The following is an 18,188-nucleotide window of genomic DNA, read 5'->3' as shown; positions in this document are numbered from 1 at the left end:
AAGGACTTTCAATAGGAGTTATTTTTCAGGAGCTTAGAAGTAGTTACGCCTGATGGTTTTATAATACCTGCAGTACAGCATTTTGCAGTGTACGGAATGCACTCACATACGTTATCAGCTGATCCTTTGTGCAGAAGCTCCATGTGATTTTTGCTATTCTCAGCTTTGACCATGAACTAAAATTAGAACTAGGCTGACATTACATTTCACTTGGTTACGGTCTGACTGAGGATTTTAATCATTCGGAGTCACACTGAAAACAGTTCTCCCAGCAATCCACTCCTAGTTGATACACTAACTTTGGGCATGTCAGCGTTTTCATCTACCGACTGTGGTAAGTATTTTTCAAAAACGTTTATTCCCACTCTTGACATATAAATAAATTGCTGTTGATGTTTTTACTGTGTCAGTATTTGCTGGAATGTACAACTAAAATTGGAATTGAATTTAAAAGTCTCTTGGAGGTTCATAGTCATTCAGGTAGTTGTCCTTCTCTGGAAGATTGATTTCCCCAGAAGTCAAGAAGTATTTCTTCTGAGATTGTATTTCTTTTGTTTTCTTTTGACTCTGGGAAGCTGACTCCTGAGTCATGTCACAGCCATGCCTACTTCACTGCCACGCGATGTGCTTTTCTGTTGTAGTAATCAAGGTAGAGAACACAATCCCATGCTGGAGGCAGACACACATATCACTACTGACTTGTTTTCCTCAAAGGGGCATTGGTCACTATTACAGAAAACAGATGGCTGAGCTAAGTTTAATGGCAAACGAGGACATGAATGAGCACATGAATAGTGATATATGTCCAGTAAAATACACATTTACATGTAGATACTTGAGATTTTAAACTTTATTATTTGATAAATAACTACTTCAAACTTGCTTACATCTGAGATAATAAATTGTAACTGGACAGGGGGTTGGATTATTAGCATAAATATCCCAAGGTTTCTTGATGGCAAAAAAGATCTTGCAGATCTGTTTCTGTTTAAATTCTGCATGCATTGCTTAAAATAAGGACCTCCTCCTAATAATTTTCTGCGTATTGGCACTTATACATTCATCCTGAAATGTTAAACTTTTTCCCTCTGTAATATCAACACATTTTTCTCCCTCTCTCTGTCTCTGTCTTTCTTTCTCTCACACACACACTGCATACTTTTAGTTTAAAGAAATCAGTAATTTAGAGATTAATAATGAAAAGCAATATTATCCATCTCATTTCTATCACCCTAGAAGTAACTATTTTTTAAAATAGATCTTTACTGGAGTATAATTGCTCCACAATACTGTGTTAGTTTCTGTTGCACAACAAAGCGACTCAGCCACATGCATACACATGTCCCCGTATCCCGTCCCTCTTGAGCCTCCCTCCCATCCTCTCTATTCTACCCCTCTAGGTCAACGCAGAGCACAGAGCCGATCTCCCTGTGCTATGCTGCTGCTTCCCACCAGCCAACTATTTTACATTCAGTAGTGTATATATGTCGATGCTACTCTCACTTTACCCCAGCTTTGCCCTCCCACCCCATGTCCTCAAGTCCATTTTCTATGTCTACCTCTTTATTCCTGTCCTGCCCCTAGGTTCATCAGTACCTTTTTTTTTTTTTTAATTCCATATATATGCGTTAGCATACGGTATTTGTTTTTCTTTCTGACTTACTTCACTCTGTTATGACAGACTCTAGGTCCAACCACCTCACTACAAATAACTCAATTTCGTTTCTTTTTATGGCTGAGTAATATTCCATTGTATATATGTTCCACATCTTCTTTATCCATTCATCTGTCGATGGACACTTAGGTTGCTTCCATGTCCTGGCTATTGTAAATAGTGCTGCAATGAACATTGTGGTACATGTTTCTTTTTGAACTATGGTTTTCTCAGGGTATATGCCCGGTAGTGGGATTGCTGGGTCATATGGTAGTTCTATTTTTAGTTTTTCAAGGAACCTCCATACTGTTCTCCATAGTGGCTGTATCGATTTACATTCCCACAAACAGTGCAGAAGGGTTCCCTTTTCACCACACCCTTCCCAGCATTTATTGTTTCTAGATTTTTTGATAATGGCCATTCTGACTGGCGTGAGGTGATACCTCATTGTAGTTTTGATTTGCATTTCAATAATAGTTGGTGATGTTAAGCATCTTTTCATGTGCCTCTTGGCCATCTGTATGTCTTCCTTGGTGAAATGTCTATTTAGGTCTTCCACCCATTTTTTTTTTTTTAAGATTTATTTATTGATTGATTGATTGCTATGTTGGGTCTTCGTTTCTGTGCGAGGGCTTTCTCCAGCTGCAGCAAGCGGGGGCCACTCTTCATCGCGGTGCGCGGGCCTCTCACTATTGTGGCCTCTCTCGTTGCGGAGCACAGGCTCCAGACGCGCAGGCTCAGCAGTTGTGGCTCACGGGCCCAGCTGCTCCGCGGCATGCAGGATCCTCCCAGACCAGGGCTCGAACCCGTGTCCCCTGCATTAGCAGGCAGACTCTCAACCACTGTGCCACCAGGGAAGCCCCTTCCACCCATTTTTTAACTGGATTGTTTGTTTTTTTGATATTGAGTTCCATGAGCTGCTTGTATATTTTGGAGATTAATCCTTTGTCTGTTGTTTCATTTGCTAATATTTTCTCCCATTCTGAGGGTTGTCTTTTTGTCTTGTTTATGGTTTCCTTTGCTGTGCAAAAGCTTTGAAGTTTAATTAAGTCCCATTTATTTATTTTTGTTTTTATTTCCGTTACTCTAGGAGGTGGGTCAAAAAAGATCTTGCTGTGGTTTATGTCAAAGAGTGTTTTTTCCTATGTTTTCCTCTAAGAGTTTTATAGTGTCTGGTCTTACATTTAAGTCTTTAATCCTTTTGGAGTTTAGTTTTGTGTATGATGTTAAGGAGTGTTCTAATTTCATTCTTTTACATGTAGCTGTCCAGTTTTCCCAGCACCACTTATTTTTTTTTTTTTTTAAAGGAGCACTAGTTTTTTTTTTTTAATTAATTAATTAATTAATTTATTTATTTATTTATTTTTGCTGTGTTGGGTCTTCGTTGCTGTGCGAGGGCTTTCTCCAGCTGCGGCAAGTGGGGGCCACTCCTCATCGCGGTGCGCGGGCCCCTCACTATCGCGGCCTCTCTGGCTGCGGAGCACAGGCTCCAAATGCGCAGGCTCAGTAGTTGTGGCTCACGGGCCTAGCCGCTCCGCGGCATGTGGGATCCTCCCAGACCAGGGCTCGAACCCATGTCCCCCGCATTGGCAGGCAGATCCTCAACCACTGCACCACCTGGGAAGCCCCCAGCACCACTTATTGAAGAGGCTGTCTTTTCTCCATTGTATGTTCTTGCTCCTTTGTCGTGAAGTAACCATTTTAACTATTTCAGGATTAGTTTTCAGTGGTTATCTCCATAATACATTTTTCTTTTCCAAAGGCAGTTATGCTGTGTCTTCTCAGCTTTAGACATTGTCTATGGAGTTTCATTATGAAAGATGATGCTTAAGTTCACTTGCACCCCCATAGAGTTATATCCCTATTTTAATTTCTCTTTTGATTGCCTTATAACTTAAATACTTAAATCTCTATTTCTTGTTCCATAAAGTATAGACAGTGTCTCTTGACTCCCCTACCCTCTACTTCCCCATTTCCTTCTTCCACATTCTATTAAAAGTACTTTTATTTTTATATTTTCAAGATGTACCACATTTATTACATTCTGGTTTTTAGCCATAAATAAGTCTGCTTTTTCATAGGTTGATTTATTTCAAAAAGTTGATTTTCATCATTCAAAAAAGAAACTTCGTACCCTTAGCAATCACTCCTATTTCCCCTTCTGCAAAGCCCCTGGTTATCACTAATCTGTTTTCTTTCTTCATGGATTTGCCTATTCTGGACATTTCATATAAATGGGATTATACAATTTGTGGTATTTTGTGTCTGGCTTCTATCAGCATAATTTTACTCAAAATTTCTCCATGATGTAGCATGTATCAGTGCTTTGTTCCTTTTTATGCCAGAATAACATTCCATTGTATGCATACACCACATTTTGTTTGTCCATTCGTTAGTTAATAGCCATTTGTTTTCTACTTTAGGGCTCTTAAGAATAATGCTACTATCAACATTCATGTACAAGTTTTTGTGTGAACATATATTTTCATTTCTCTTGAGTATAAACCTAGGAGTGATCTTTTTCTTTTTTGTACTTTCCATTTTTTTCTATCTTTATGTTTTAGGTGTGCCTTTTGTAAACAATACACAGGATTTTGTCTCTTATTCAACTGGACAATCTTTGTTTATTAGCCTGGAGCATTTATTAATCAGGAAAGCGTAAATGATAATCACGATGAGATATCATTTTATGCAGTAGTGTATTGGTGAGGATATACATCGATGGGGACCCTTATACAGTTGTAGTAAGAGTAGAAATGGGCATAATCATTTTGGAAAACAATTGGGCTCTATCTTATAAATTTGAACAGTCCACATACACAGTGATCTAGCAATTCTAGTCCTGGGTATATACTCAGTAGGAATAATACCACTTGAGCAACAAGAAGATAAGAACAGGAATTTTAGAAATAGTATTACTCATAATAGCAAAAATCTGGGACCCAAGTATCCATATTAATTAGAATGGACAATAAACTGTCATAGTCATACATTTTGGAGATCATGGTATATCAGTATATAAAATGCTTTTCCTTCTTTATGGAGCTATATAATTTCCCATGATATGCATGCACTATAATTTTATGTTGTTTCCAATCTTTTGCTGTTATGAAAAACACTGTAGTGAATAACTTTGTAATATGTCATTCTACAATTGAAAATATTTACAGTATATATTCTTATGAGTGTGAATATGGCTCTGTAAGTTTGATAGATATTACTAAAATTCTCTCCATAGAGAATATAACAATATATACTGTCACCTTTAGTGCATGAGAGTACCTTTTTTCCTATGCTGTTGCAAATTTCACTTTTTCCTTTCCAAACTTTATACCTTTCTATTTAATTTTCTTGCATTATTGCATTCCAGTATAATGTTGAATAGAAGTGGTAATTGTGGACATCTTTGACTTCTTGAATTTTGAACAAAATAGTTAAATTAATTGTGAATCAAATTTTTTCATTATTACTAATATAATATGGTGAAAAATCAGTACTATTATTTGTAAGACAAAGAGCATTCCATCAAATAGATCTACCATAATTTACATAACCGTTCCCCTATTATTATTTTCCTCCCATTTCTGAGATTCACATCACAATCCTCAGTGTTAGATGAGTCCGTTTGCCATTTATTTTACACAAGAGAAAACAATACCAATATATCCCACTTAACTGAATTCCAGCTTGTACATATAGCATCTAGATTAAGCAGATATACCAAGATACCTGCTTATCTTGTATATCCATTATTAAACATTTCCTTATAACTGGACACGTAAACTAGTTGCAGTTTTTCATTATTGTGAATTAATAGTAACAAAGGAAGTAGACTTGGCATCAGTTCCCCCCTCTGCCACTTATTAGAGATGCGACCTTAATCAATTGCCCACGTTTTTTAGGGATCCGTTTTCTCATCTGTGTGTTAGAGACAATAAAAGTACCCATGTCATGATATTTTTATGAGAATTATTTAGTGAAATATGGCATGTAAAGTGCATAAAATAGTTTTGGGAACATGGAATGTGTTCAGTAAAAAGCTGTTATGATCATTGTGGTACTCAGTAAACATTCTGAAACACTACTGTTTTTTTTTTCCCTCTGGTACAATCAGGCCCTTTCTGAGATGGCATCTGTGATTCAGCTATTCAAAATTTAATGAAGTTGGTGACTCTGTGACAATGTGGAGAAGTCATGTCAGAAAATGTGGTTTGTACTGGGGCTGTCAATTCTTTAAAGGAAGTTTGGGAGAAAAGAATAAAGAAATACAATGAAGACCTGAAGCGAGAGAAGGAATTTCAACTAAAGTATGCTATAACATGTTTATTATCTTGAATTAGAAAAAATTCATAACATCCTTATTATTAAAAATAGTATTTATTAAATGCCTATTATTGAATTTGATAGAGGTTTCTGTTTACTGAAAACCCAAAATATAACTAAAGGAAGCACCTGACAATTAAGTGTGGCCATGTGATGGGGGCCACAAAAAATACAAGTGTCTATAAGTGAAAATAGTAGTTGCCCTAGGAGTCTGTTCAACTTTCATCAAAGTTTGATTAGTATCATTTAGTCTACTTTTCAGAGATTGTTTGTTCAACATTATATTCCCTAGGATCTAAAACAACAACTGGCAGTAGAAGGTACGGTAGATTCTCACCTATTTAAATAGCTGTGAGTTCCAGCCAGGGCCCCTGTGGATCACCTGATTCCTCTATTTGGGCTATACTTAAATAGTTCGGCTCTCACTTCCTCTGCCTTATTGATGCCAACCTACCTTCCTCATTGGATATCTCCAAATTATCCTACTACTCTTGCAAGGATAGCCCCTTTCCTCATAGATTCCACGTAGCTCCCTTCAGTTATCATTTGTTAGGTCTCTTTCTAAACATTAAATGGTCTTGCAATAGGTACAAATATCAAACCATTATGTTGTACATCTAGAACTAATATAATGTTATATGTCAGTTATATCTCATTTAATAAAATGGTCTTGTGTCAGCAAATAACAGAAAACTCAACTAAAAATGGCTTAAACAATAAGGAAGTCCTGAGGTAAGGCAATTCCAAAGCTTCAACAGTTTTAAAGACTCAGCTTCTTTTTATCAGTGTGTCAGGTCCTCAGGTTAGCTTCTCTCAGTGTCACAGGATGACTGGTATACTTCCAGGCATCACAGCCAGGCATCATTACGTTATCAGAAGAGCAGGAATTATTTATTTCTGTATCTTCTTTAAGAATGAGAAAACCTTTCTGAGGTCTCCATCAAACTTCTCCTTCACCTCTCATTGGCCAGAATTGGGTCATTAGTACACCCCTAATCCAATTACCTTCCAGGGAAATGAGATTGTATGATTGGTTTAGACAAATTAAGATTTACACTTGGGTAACTTGGAGGAAATGTAAACACTTAGAAATAACTGGCATTCTCCCAGCAAAGAAGAGGGCTGGCACAGCACTCCACTGAGTCACACGTTTGGGCTTTTATCTTGTTGCTCAACTGTGCATAGTCTCCATTCCTTTAGGAATGGACTTTAGTCACCTCATGGCCCCAAATACATAGATACACCAACTGTGGCCAATGTACTTGATTCCAGCCAGCAGGAAGTTGCACACATTACTATTTCTGCTAACATCTCACTAGCCAAAGCTTCATATGACCCATACCTAGCTGCAAAGGAGGATGGCTAAATGAAGTCTTGTGCCCAGTTAAATTTAGAGGATCTGTTACTGAGGAAGAAGAGGAGTAACAGATACTGGGGAATGATAAGCAGTCTCTGCCACACATAGGTGATATTATTTTCTCCATTTTAAAGATGGAAAACCTGAAGGATAGGCCTAGGTAACTTGTCAAAGATCACACGGCTAATAAATGTGGAACTGGTATTCACTTGTATTCGTACCTAAGCAATGTGACTCAGTAAGCTTATATTCACCTTAGGTCTTAAATTTCCCTAGACTGAAATATGTGAAACTACTCTTATGACACATATTATGTTTATATTATACAATTATGACAAACTTGACTCAAGTACTCTTTTTTAAAAAAAATTTATTGAAGTATAGTTGATTTACAATGTTGTATTAATTTCTACTGTACAGCAAAGTGACTCAGTTATATGTATATATATATATATATTTTATATTCTTTTCCATTATGGTTTATCACAGGCTATTAAATATAGTTCCCTGTGCTATACAATAGGACCTTGTTGTCTATCCATCCTATATATACTAGTTTGCACCTGCTAATCCCAAACCCCACCCCGCCCTTGGCAACCACAAGTCTGTTCTCTGTTCTCTATTGACTCGAGTACTCTTATAAATCCTATCCACTTTTTAAAAAACTGTGGTCAGAAATCACGAGTTGGTTCTAAACTCTTGAATTTCACCTGTTATATGTGTCTAGTTAAGAATCATTTAATTTCAGCAGCTTCAAGTTTTCTCTATACAAAACAGGCAAGGGGTAAAAATGTAATCTAATGCTTCTTCTCTCAGCTAAAAGTGGCTAAAGATTTAGCTCAAAAAGCCTTAAGTTTAAACAGAAATTGTTCTGTCTTTGGATGCCAAGCTGCCTTGAAGAAAGCAAGCACTTGGGTAAGAGTTGGTATAACAACATTGGAGAAAGTCTTTAGACTATAATAAAAGGGTTTTAGAGGAGGTAGAAAATTTCTGTTCAAAACTTTGAAAGAACATCAAGCTTAAAATAAACAGTGTAGGCATTATAGAATACTAGAGCTAGAAGAGACCTTAGATATTACTTAATGCAAACCCCATGTTTTATCGGCAAGGTCCTTAGAGGTGAGATGTCTTGCCCATGGTCACCAAATTAAGTGATACATTCTGGACTTAGATCATAGTAATACAGAGCCAGAAAGAATGAATGAATCATTTAAGAGATGGAAATAAACTTGTTTAATAATAGTTAGCCTCACTCATTAAGGACAGAGCTTTTTGTATCCACAATGTTCAGCATAGTATTTGGCATATAATGGGTGCTTGATGAATTCTTTAATTGAAATTAAACGTGAGGGAATAACACACTTCATTGCCCATCATTAAATCTTGCTCTGAAATACATATATTTCAGTGAGTAATAAGTAATTAATAATCATTATGTCTACTGTTTAAATAGTTCTATTTTTATAAAACTTGGTGTAATTGAATAGATGGCAGTATATATTTTGTCTCACTTAACCACACCTATTGGAAGCTTAGCTGTTCAGTCTAGAAGGCTACACATAGCCATTGCCACAGTGCACTTGTTAGCAGATTAGTTAACTTTCAGACAAGCAGTGGATGAAACTATGCAGACTCCATAGAAATGTTTTGCAAACACAAACATATATAGACAGCAAATATTATACTTTTAGAGATATTTGGTTTTCTGTTCATTAAAATAAAATCCTCACTGAAGATCAGTTAATACGCAGAATTGCTAAGAATATATATTAACTCTTAGATGTCAAGAGAATTTTGGCAAATAAATATTCAAGTTAATTAAACCTATCTTCTTTGATGATTGCTTATATTTCTTTATTATGTATCATTCTAATAGGCTAAAAGTGCAAAATTTCAATTCTAAACTTATTCTTTATTTTTCATACATGAAAAATTTCTAGTATAGAAATAGAAAGCCATCTGCAACCTTTTGTTAGTCATTTTTATAAGCTTGACATTATGTATGTTTGCTATGAACCAAAAATCAATAGGATGTGCTCTAGAATTTTGTACACTTTTATATCTGAAAAACTAAATCTGGATATAATAGAATATAGTAATATACAATTTAACTCTGAAGTTGAACTATATCATTTGCAAGTCTTTAAAACATTTTTAATTAAATATCTATGGATTAGATATTTAATAAATGCAAGTCAAAACAACAGTGAGGTACCACTTCACACCCCTAGGATAGCTATGATCAAAAAGATGGACACTGGGTTTCCCTGGTGGCACAGTGGTTAAGAATCCGCCTGCCAATGCAGGGACATGGGTTCGAGCCCTGGTCCGGGAAGATCCCACATGCCACGGAGCAAGTAAGCCCATGCGCCACAACTACTGAGCCTGCATGCTACAACTACTGAAGCCCACGTGCCTAGAGCCTGTGCTCCACAACAAGAGAAGCCCCTGCAATGAGAAGCCCGCGCACCACAACGAAGAGTAGCCCCCGCTCGCCCCAACTAGAGAAAGCCCGTGCGCAGCAACGAAGACACAATGCAGCCAAAAATAAAATAAATAAATAAATAAATAAATAAATTTTTTTAAAAAAAGAAATGTGACATAAAAAAAAAGATGGACACTAACAAATGTTGGCAAAGATGTGGTGCAATCAGAACCCTCATACACTGCTGGTGGGAAGGTAAAATGATGCAATCAATTTGGACAAAGTTTGGCAGTTTTAAAAAAGTTAAACATCGAGTTACGAAACGACCCAGCAATTCTACTCCTAGGAATACACAAACTCAAGAGAAAACATATGTCTACCCCAAAATTTGTACATGAATGTTCATAGTAGCATTATCCAGAATAACTAAAAAATGGAATTGACCCAGATGTCCATCAGCTGATGAAAGGATCAACAAAATCTGGCAGAATATTATTCTTCTATAAAAAGGAATGAAGTACTGATACACGTTACAGCATGCATAAACTTTGGATAAAACTATGCTACATGAAAGAAGCCAGACACAGAAGACCACATATTATATAATCCCTTTTATATGAAATGTCCAGATTAGGCAAATATAGAAAAGATAGAGATAGAAAGTAGAGATAGAGAGAAAGAAAGACATAGAGATAGAAAGTAGATTATTGGTTGCCAGGGGCTGGGGGAGGGAGGAATGGGGAGTGACTGCTAAGGGCATGGGGTTTCTTTTTGAGTGCTGAAAATGTTTTGGATCAGATAGTGGTGATGGTTGCACAGCTCTGTGAATATATGAAAAAATACTGAATTGTATACTTTAAAAGCATTTTTATGGTATGTGAATTATATCTCAATAAAGCTGTTACAAAAACATCTATGGAGAGTTATGATACTTTTCAAAAACTTAAAAATAGGGCATTTATCATATTAATCATATTTATAATTCTTGAAAACTAAATTCTTGTCTGATTTCCAGACACTATCAATCAAATGGTTGTTTTTGATGGGTCACTTTTTCATACAAAAGTGAATGCTACCTATGTCATTACTTGTGAACTAAAATGATTTCCTGGTCTCCTAGGCTAGTGGGAATCTGGGAAGAACGAGTGAGCTTAACCAAGCTAAGAGAAAAGGTCACCAGGGAAGACGGAAGGGTCATTTTGAAGATAGAAAAAGAGGAATGGAAGGTAAGCTTTATAGAAGTAATATTTGATTTTTTATATTTCGCATTTTGTGGGAGAGTTGAGAGAACGATTCTTAAATTATGTGCTTAAGTCTGGAATAGTTAGGAATTCTAATTTTAATAATGTACCAAATGAATTTGGGCAACATGAACTGAAAATTAATGTAACTTCACAACTTTTTATTGCAAAACTTCAACCAGTGTGCTTTAACTCTGCCTAAATTTAAGTCATTTGTAATATTTCTCCCACTAATCCTTCTAATAAGCAATTTCTCATTTTCCATAAAAAGGTGACCATCTGCTTAACAAAAATCGTGTAGCTTTTTCAAAGCAAATGCTCAATTAAAAGCAGCGGAAAGTGTTTTAAATAAAGCTTTGGCCTTAAAGTAAAAAAACAAAAAAGGAAATGCTCAGTTAAAACTTCACAAAATGGAAATGTATATTAATTTTTTTCTTAGGTCCACAACCAGATTCACATTATCTCCTCTTTCTCTCTTTCCCTCTCTTTCTCTCTCTCTCACACACACACACACAAACAGTTGCTTATTTACATTAGGCCTACTCTAATTTTGACAAGGGCCACCTCTATCCCTTGAGTCAGTGTTTGTTTTCATACATATCGGTATATTTAGCTAGGGGGTAGCTCCTTTATTTTGTCTTTTGGGTACTTTAGGCTGAAAGGGAAAAGGCATAGAGTTCAGAATAGTTGAAACTTTTAAAATTCTTAAATTAAAAGAAAATCTGCTTAAAAAAACTAAACTATTTCAAAACAGAATGGGAAGTTTGAATTGATTAGAATGATCTGTTTCTCTATAATTTCAATTAGCCACCATATTCTCATGTTCAAACATATGTACTCTAGTTAAGCCTAATAAAATAGAATCTTTAGAACACAGCTCTATGTGTGTGCAATATTGACTGAAATATGTTATTTTCATTTATGTTATTACGATTGGGGTTTGAAGGTTTAGCACCCGCCAAAAAAGGAAAGTTCTTAAAACTTAGAAGTAGCACAAAGTATTTGGAAATATAACCCATTAAAGAAAAAATATTCCTAAGTTCTTTTACAAATCAAATAGTATCTCTACAGTCATATTTCTGTATGGCATGATACTAAAATAATTTAAGTAATATAGTAACTCTTTCATTTTTTTTACTTGAGTTTAGACCCTTCCTTCTTCTCTAGTAAAACTAAATCAGCTACAGGAATGGCAACTTCATAGAACTGGCTTGGTGAAAATTCCTGAATTCATTGGAAGATTCCAGAACCTTATTGTGTTAGATTTATCTCGAAACACAATTTCGGACATACCTCGAGGAATTGGTAAGGAAAATTGCTTTTATTCCTGTGTTTTTCACTGAGAATTTTTTTTTGATACATGGAATAAAGATCTCATCTTTATATAGTCCTGAATCTTAAAATTTTAAACATCTAAACTGAAGCTTCCAGGGAATTCAAGCTTCTGGATTTACTGAGGTGATTCAAGATGAGATTTCAACGCAAGAGAAGTCTCTTTGGAAATAATATTGTGTAGATTCTGGAAACAATATTGTTGGTTTGGTTATTCCTCCTAGAAGGGAACAAATTGAAGACAAGAAAGAAAATTAGAGAAAATTCCTTAAATGAGGAAAAAAAAATCCCCCAATGGAAAACTGGTCAGGATATAGTATAGATAAAACAGAATGAAAAAAATATTTTTGTCTAAAGCACTGATAAATCACCAGCTCTTTATCTGAAGAAGGGGCAGGGACACACACTGGGAAAAGGGAAGAGCCTAAGTGTGAATTTGCCAGTATGAAACGGGCAAGTAAGTTATGCTGTAATACTTAATAACTGGAAACATTATTGTATATCCCTCTGCTCTTTATTGTGTATTATTTTTCTGTAGGACTGCTCACTAGACTTCAGGAACTGATTCTTAGTTACAACAATATCAAAACTGTCCCCAAGGAACTAAGTAACTGTGCCAGCTTGGAGAAACTTGAACTTGCTGTTAACAGAGATATATGTGATCTTCCACAAGAGGTCAGAATGATATAAATACCTATGATTTTATTTTCCTTCTACTAGTGGTTTACTTCTCCACTGCGTGATCATTAAAAATAACACTGATGGAAAAATGCTATAAATTTTATTTCAGAAAATATTTAGTGAAAACCATTTCCTAATATTATAAAGCATGTTTTTAATTAGAGATTTATTTAGCATAAAAAGCTATTTCTATTATTGTCACAGTACTGACATCATTAGTTGACTAGACTGTGATCTCCTTGAAGGCCAGAGTGAGAATCTTACTTATTTCAATTCCCAGAATTGAAGGCACAGCCTAGGTTGTAGATGTTACTTAATGCCTATTGAATGAATAAATGATAATCATAAAGCACAGACAATGTGGTGATAGAAAAACTCTTTTATTAGTTAGTTTTTATAGGTGATCAGCTTTTGAGATAGAGGTAAAGTAAAAAGACATGAATTCTTCAGTTTAGGAAAAGTGTTTGCTAGCTTCCTAGGCTCTACCAAGTAAAGCAAGGCAGTGAGCTTGGAAAGCCCTCAAACTTTGATTTGGTATGATATCTTGTTCTTGGTAAGACCAAACTGATCATAGAGATACAGACATTCCTATTATTTTTCAAGCATATTTAAGGCTCTTAGAATCAGCAAAGGAAATTTCCATGGTGCTTTGCCTTGAAAACAATGATTTTGCAAGATAAAAGTTAAGAAAAATAATAAAACTCAAAATAAAAGACTATTCTCCTTTCCCACTTTATCTTGGTAAGAATGTCACTTTCCTCCCCAAATCAGTAAACATGCACCAATTATTGTTGCTCTTGCAAGTAAAACATAGTTTCTATAGCTATATCCATCTGATCTTATAATAGTTCAGTTTAGTGAAATGTATACACTTGATTATGATGAAAATCATGATCACAGGGACAATTTCTTTATACCTAAAAGAGGGCCAATAAACATTTTATTTCTAATTTTTAATTATTGTGATTTTGTTTCTAGCTTTGGTTCTGTCACTAAAAAGCTATGTGAATTTGGGCATGTCTATTAACCTGTCTTTACCTTAATGTCTTTACTTAAAGAAATACGTTTTACAGGAACAAATAGTGAACTGAGATCTTGAGCCTGGAATTATTTCCAAGTGTGGCCTTTAAGTAGCTGTGTGGCCTTGAACACACCACTTTACAAACTAGGTCTCAATTTTCACTTATGCAAAATTAAGACTTAGATTATAATGGTTTTAATATCTTTCTTCAAGCTTTTAAAACCAAAGGGCTCTAGTCCCACTGAGAAATCTGCAACAGGAGACTTAGCTCTCAGTCATTAAACTGCACACACTGTAACACACAAACAAATTTATGCTAATGTAAAAACAATCTTTTTATACACTATTCTGAATCATTTGAAAATTTTAAAAGTCTGATGACAAGTTTTGAAAAGTGTTTTATTCATGACGAATTATAAAGCTAGAGAAATATCGGCTACTAAATGGAAAACTGCTTTTTTGCATTACCCATAAAACACTATATTTGTGCATTTTTTGAGGTGTTAAAGGTGTGGAATGAATCTGAATGTGCCCTGAGATAGAAATAAAACATAGAACTTGCCTAGCTAAATGGAGAGTCTTTTGTAAAAGTTAACTAAATTCTTACATTTTGAAATTTTCACTACAGAGGAAAGAGAAATTTAGACATTTTGCAGCTTTAGGTCCACGAAAACTTGAGTGCACATCATAGCTCCATCATTTCTAGTCACATGGCCTCCCTAAACCATTTTGTCCATAAAAGGGAAAAAAGGTACTCACCTCGTAAAGTTGATGAATAAACTAGAGCTATATGCATCAATGTGAATACATATAAAGACTGATATTGAGAGAAAAAAGCAAGTTAAAGAAAGATAAGTACAGTATCATCATCTTTAAATAAAATTCAAAAACATAGAAAGATAATTTTGTTTATGAAAAATACACATAATAGTAATATAGAGAGAGAACTATATAGAAAACGTATATTTATGTATAGTAATAAAAACATTTAAAAAATGCATGGGAATAATAGATACCAAATTCAGGATAGAGTTATCTTTAAAGAGGAAGAAGGGAGAAGTACATTGAGGGCAGTCATATTGATATATTTGTTTTCTTAAGCTGAGCACGCTGGTGTTGTTATATAGTCTTAATAAATTTTTTATTGATGTTTTCAGTTAAAAAATAGAATTACCAAACAGTAAATTCTATGACTGAGATAATGTATGTAAAGCATCAGGCACAAAGAAAGGGGGTTAACAAGAGTAACTATTATTCTGAAGTTTGGGTTTTCCCAAGAAAATCTGGACTACTAGATAAAAGGAAAACATATGTTTACTCCCAGAAAGGAAAAAAAAAAGCTTCTGCCAGGCAGGTGCTATAAGCCCTGGAGCTTGGTTATTTTGGGAGATAAGTTTTCTTTGAATAGATGAACTTTCTATGAGAGAGTTTTTCATTTATCTGGAGGTTATTTAGCATTATTGTTATCTCAAATTTGTTGTGGACTGCTGTGACTAAATAAAGTGCAAGCATCATGTAGACAATCCTTGATGGGATATATCTCCTGTACCATTGTGAGTGTTCTAGTAGCTTACATTGTGAACATTTATTTTGAAAAACCTTGCCTTCCTCTTCAGCTCAGCAATTTGTTAAAGCTTACGCACCTTGATTTGAGTATGAACCACTTTACTACTATCCCTCCTGCTGTGTTGAACATGCCTGCCCTTGAGTGGCTTGATATGGGAAGCAACAGACTTGAACAACTTCCTGATACTATAGAAAGGTAAAGTAAATAAATTTTTTTGCTACCAAGAGATGTGTTGAAGCTCTCTATGATAAATAAGAAAGAATAAACAAAACACAGGGGACCCCAAACATAATCAATCACAATAGATCCATTTAGTTCCAAATAATGTATGCTACTTTTTAACAGAATATATTCATGTACTCCAAATTTAAAAAAAAAAGGGTTTTGAGGAACTCCCTGGTGGTTCAGTGGTTAGGACTCAGCGCTTCCACTGCAGAGGGTCGGGTTTGATCCCTGATCAGGGAACTAAGATCCCACAAGCCACGTGGTACACCCGAAAAAAAAAGGGGGGGAGCGGGTTTGTGAGAGAAAAACTGGCTATCTGACTTCAACAAATTGACAAGAATAGGCCACAAAAATAACAACATTGCTTAGTGCGTGCCAGGCACTTCTGTGCACTTTAAAAACATATTGAGGAAACTAATGTAGAGATGATAGTAAATTGCTCAAGATCACAGTTAGTAAGTGTGCCAGTTAGGATTTGAACCCAGGCACCCTGGCCCCAGAGTCCATGCTGTTAACCATTATGCATACTTGCCTTGCCCTAAATGGGCATATTAATAATTTCTGAGTTTCCTCTTAAGACTCTAATTCAGATTAGATAGCATTTTAGCAGTTCTTCTGCAAGAAATCCTATGAGAATAGTGAAGAATTCTAGAATACATTGATTTAATTTCTACCACTACATGATGAGAGCTATACTGTAGATAGAGATTAACTCCCTTGTTATAGTTTCCCTAAAATCAGGTAATGTGAAGTCAGTTAACTCAATAGGTATACTGGTTAAAGGAGTTGTTATACAAGATGCCATTTAAAAAAAATTTGGGTTAATAAGAACCAGGGTTTTCATATTATATGTGATTAATCACAGAAACCTCTTAATTCTTCAGAATGCAAAGTCTACACACATTATGGCTCCAACGGAATAAAATAACATGCTTGCCAGAAACAATCAGCAATATGAAAAATCTGGGTACTCTTGTTCTCAGCAACAATAAACTGAAAGATATTCCAGTGTACATGGAAGAGATGACCAATCTAAGGTAAAAGTTGTAGACACAGAACTGACATGTTCCTTTCTGGCTGCAGAACAAAGTAATATAAAGAAATTGTTATTAACAGATTTGAGTTCTCATTCACATAAATGAATACATTTAAAAATCTTTTCCAACTTTGAAATTCTATAATTTATAAATAGGATTAATATAATACTGGTCTAAATTATTCAAGAAAGAATCCTTGAAACTTAAGCCGTACTGGGATTTATCAGCTTTAAGGAATGCCCTGTGTTGGTGACATTTTCCTGAAAATCATCTTTATAACTGCTAACAAACCTTATCCATGATATGAAAACCAAAACCATAAGAATAGTGATTATTTTCCTCCTAAATAACTACAAATGGACAAGGCGATTATGTTAGAGGTAAATATAACTTTTTACTAAGTTAATTACTAACAGAACTTCCCTCAAATAACTTCTAAAACTTAATTTCCTGACAGTGAGCATAAGACGTGAGAATTCACACCAAATCCCACAACTTTCATAACAAAACCATTCACTTACTTATTCAGCAACTACTGAGCCTTGTACTAGATGGTGACGATACAATGATAAATAAGACATGCTTTATAAAATATGCAGAAAATTTAAGTTCATAGCATTAATTGTATATTTGAGATGCATTAGGGTTGCTCTTGGAAGTTTAAGTGTACCACATTAAACATATGCTATGGACTAACAGTTGCTTTTACAAGCTTGGAAAATAAGCTGTCTAAAGCTAATATTTTTTTCCTCTAGGAAAGAAACTTAAAGATTCTTGGGATATATCACATCTTACCAAGATGTTCAGTTACTGAAACCAGTTAAAAAAAAAGAGTAATTTAGTATATTAACCACTTGATCTTTCTCCAGGAAAATAAATGTACACTTCTATGGCACCTATAAAAATACTGTTTTTTGGTGAACTGCTAGGTTTGTCAACTTCCGAGACAACCCACTGAAATTGGAAGTAACACTTCCTCCCTGTGAAAGCATAGATGAGGAAGAGGAACGGGAATTATTCGGCCTTCAGTTTATGCACACATACATACAGGAGTCACGGAGAGCAGGTATGAGATTTGTATATAACACAGGTTAAAAATTCTTTTTAGTAGAGGAATGCATATATATATAAATTCCTTTATAGACTTTTCATTCCATCTTACCTTTTGTCAAATTCTGGTCTCTTAGTCAATATTGTTGAAGGAGAAAAAAGTGAAATTCTAATCTGTTCACGATTTTGATAAAGGCTTGGAGAGAAAGGTTCTAAAGATACTGAAAGTCTTTCAAGTAGAGTCAGGAAATAAACTTCTTTGGTCAAGCACTTGA

General features: G+C 35.1%; 1 protein-coding gene across 2 annotated transcripts in view; it reads left to right on the top strand.

Moving 5' to 3' along the window:
• The first annotated feature begins 209 nt into the window (after window positions 1-209).
• LRRC39 (leucine rich repeat containing 39) overlaps window positions 210-18,188 on the top strand; it is a 21,093-nt gene continuing 3,114 nt past the window's right edge. Inside the window, exons 1-8 of one of the 2 annotated variants that reach the window (XM_036851477.1) lie at window positions 210-334; window positions 5,769-5,961; window positions 10,880-10,985; window positions 12,149-12,305; window positions 12,871-13,007; window positions 15,651-15,796; window positions 16,711-16,863; window positions 17,793-17,929. In XM_036851477.1, the coding sequence (XP_036707372.1) occupies window positions 5,849-5,961; window positions 10,880-10,985; window positions 12,149-12,305; window positions 12,871-13,007; window positions 15,651-15,796; window positions 16,711-16,863; window positions 17,793-17,929 (949 nt within the window). In that variant the 5' untranslated portion in view covers window positions 210-334; window positions 5,769-5,848. The remainder of the gene's footprint in view (window positions 335-5,768; window positions 5,962-10,879; window positions 10,986-12,148; window positions 12,306-12,870; window positions 13,008-15,650; window positions 15,797-16,710; window positions 16,864-17,792; window positions 17,930-18,188) is intronic. The other variant, XM_036851486.1, reaches the window with a different exon arrangement.

The sequence above is a fragment of the Balaenoptera musculus genome, chromosome 1 (assembly GCF_009873245.2).
Source record: "Balaenoptera musculus isolate JJ_BM4_2016_0621 chromosome 1, mBalMus1.pri.v3, whole genome shotgun sequence".
NCBI lineage: Eukaryota > Metazoa > Chordata > Mammalia > Artiodactyla > Balaenopteridae > Balaenoptera > Balaenoptera musculus.
The sequence above is the reverse complement of the archived record's forward strand: the minus strand, read 5'-3'. Positions and strand labels throughout refer to the sequence as shown.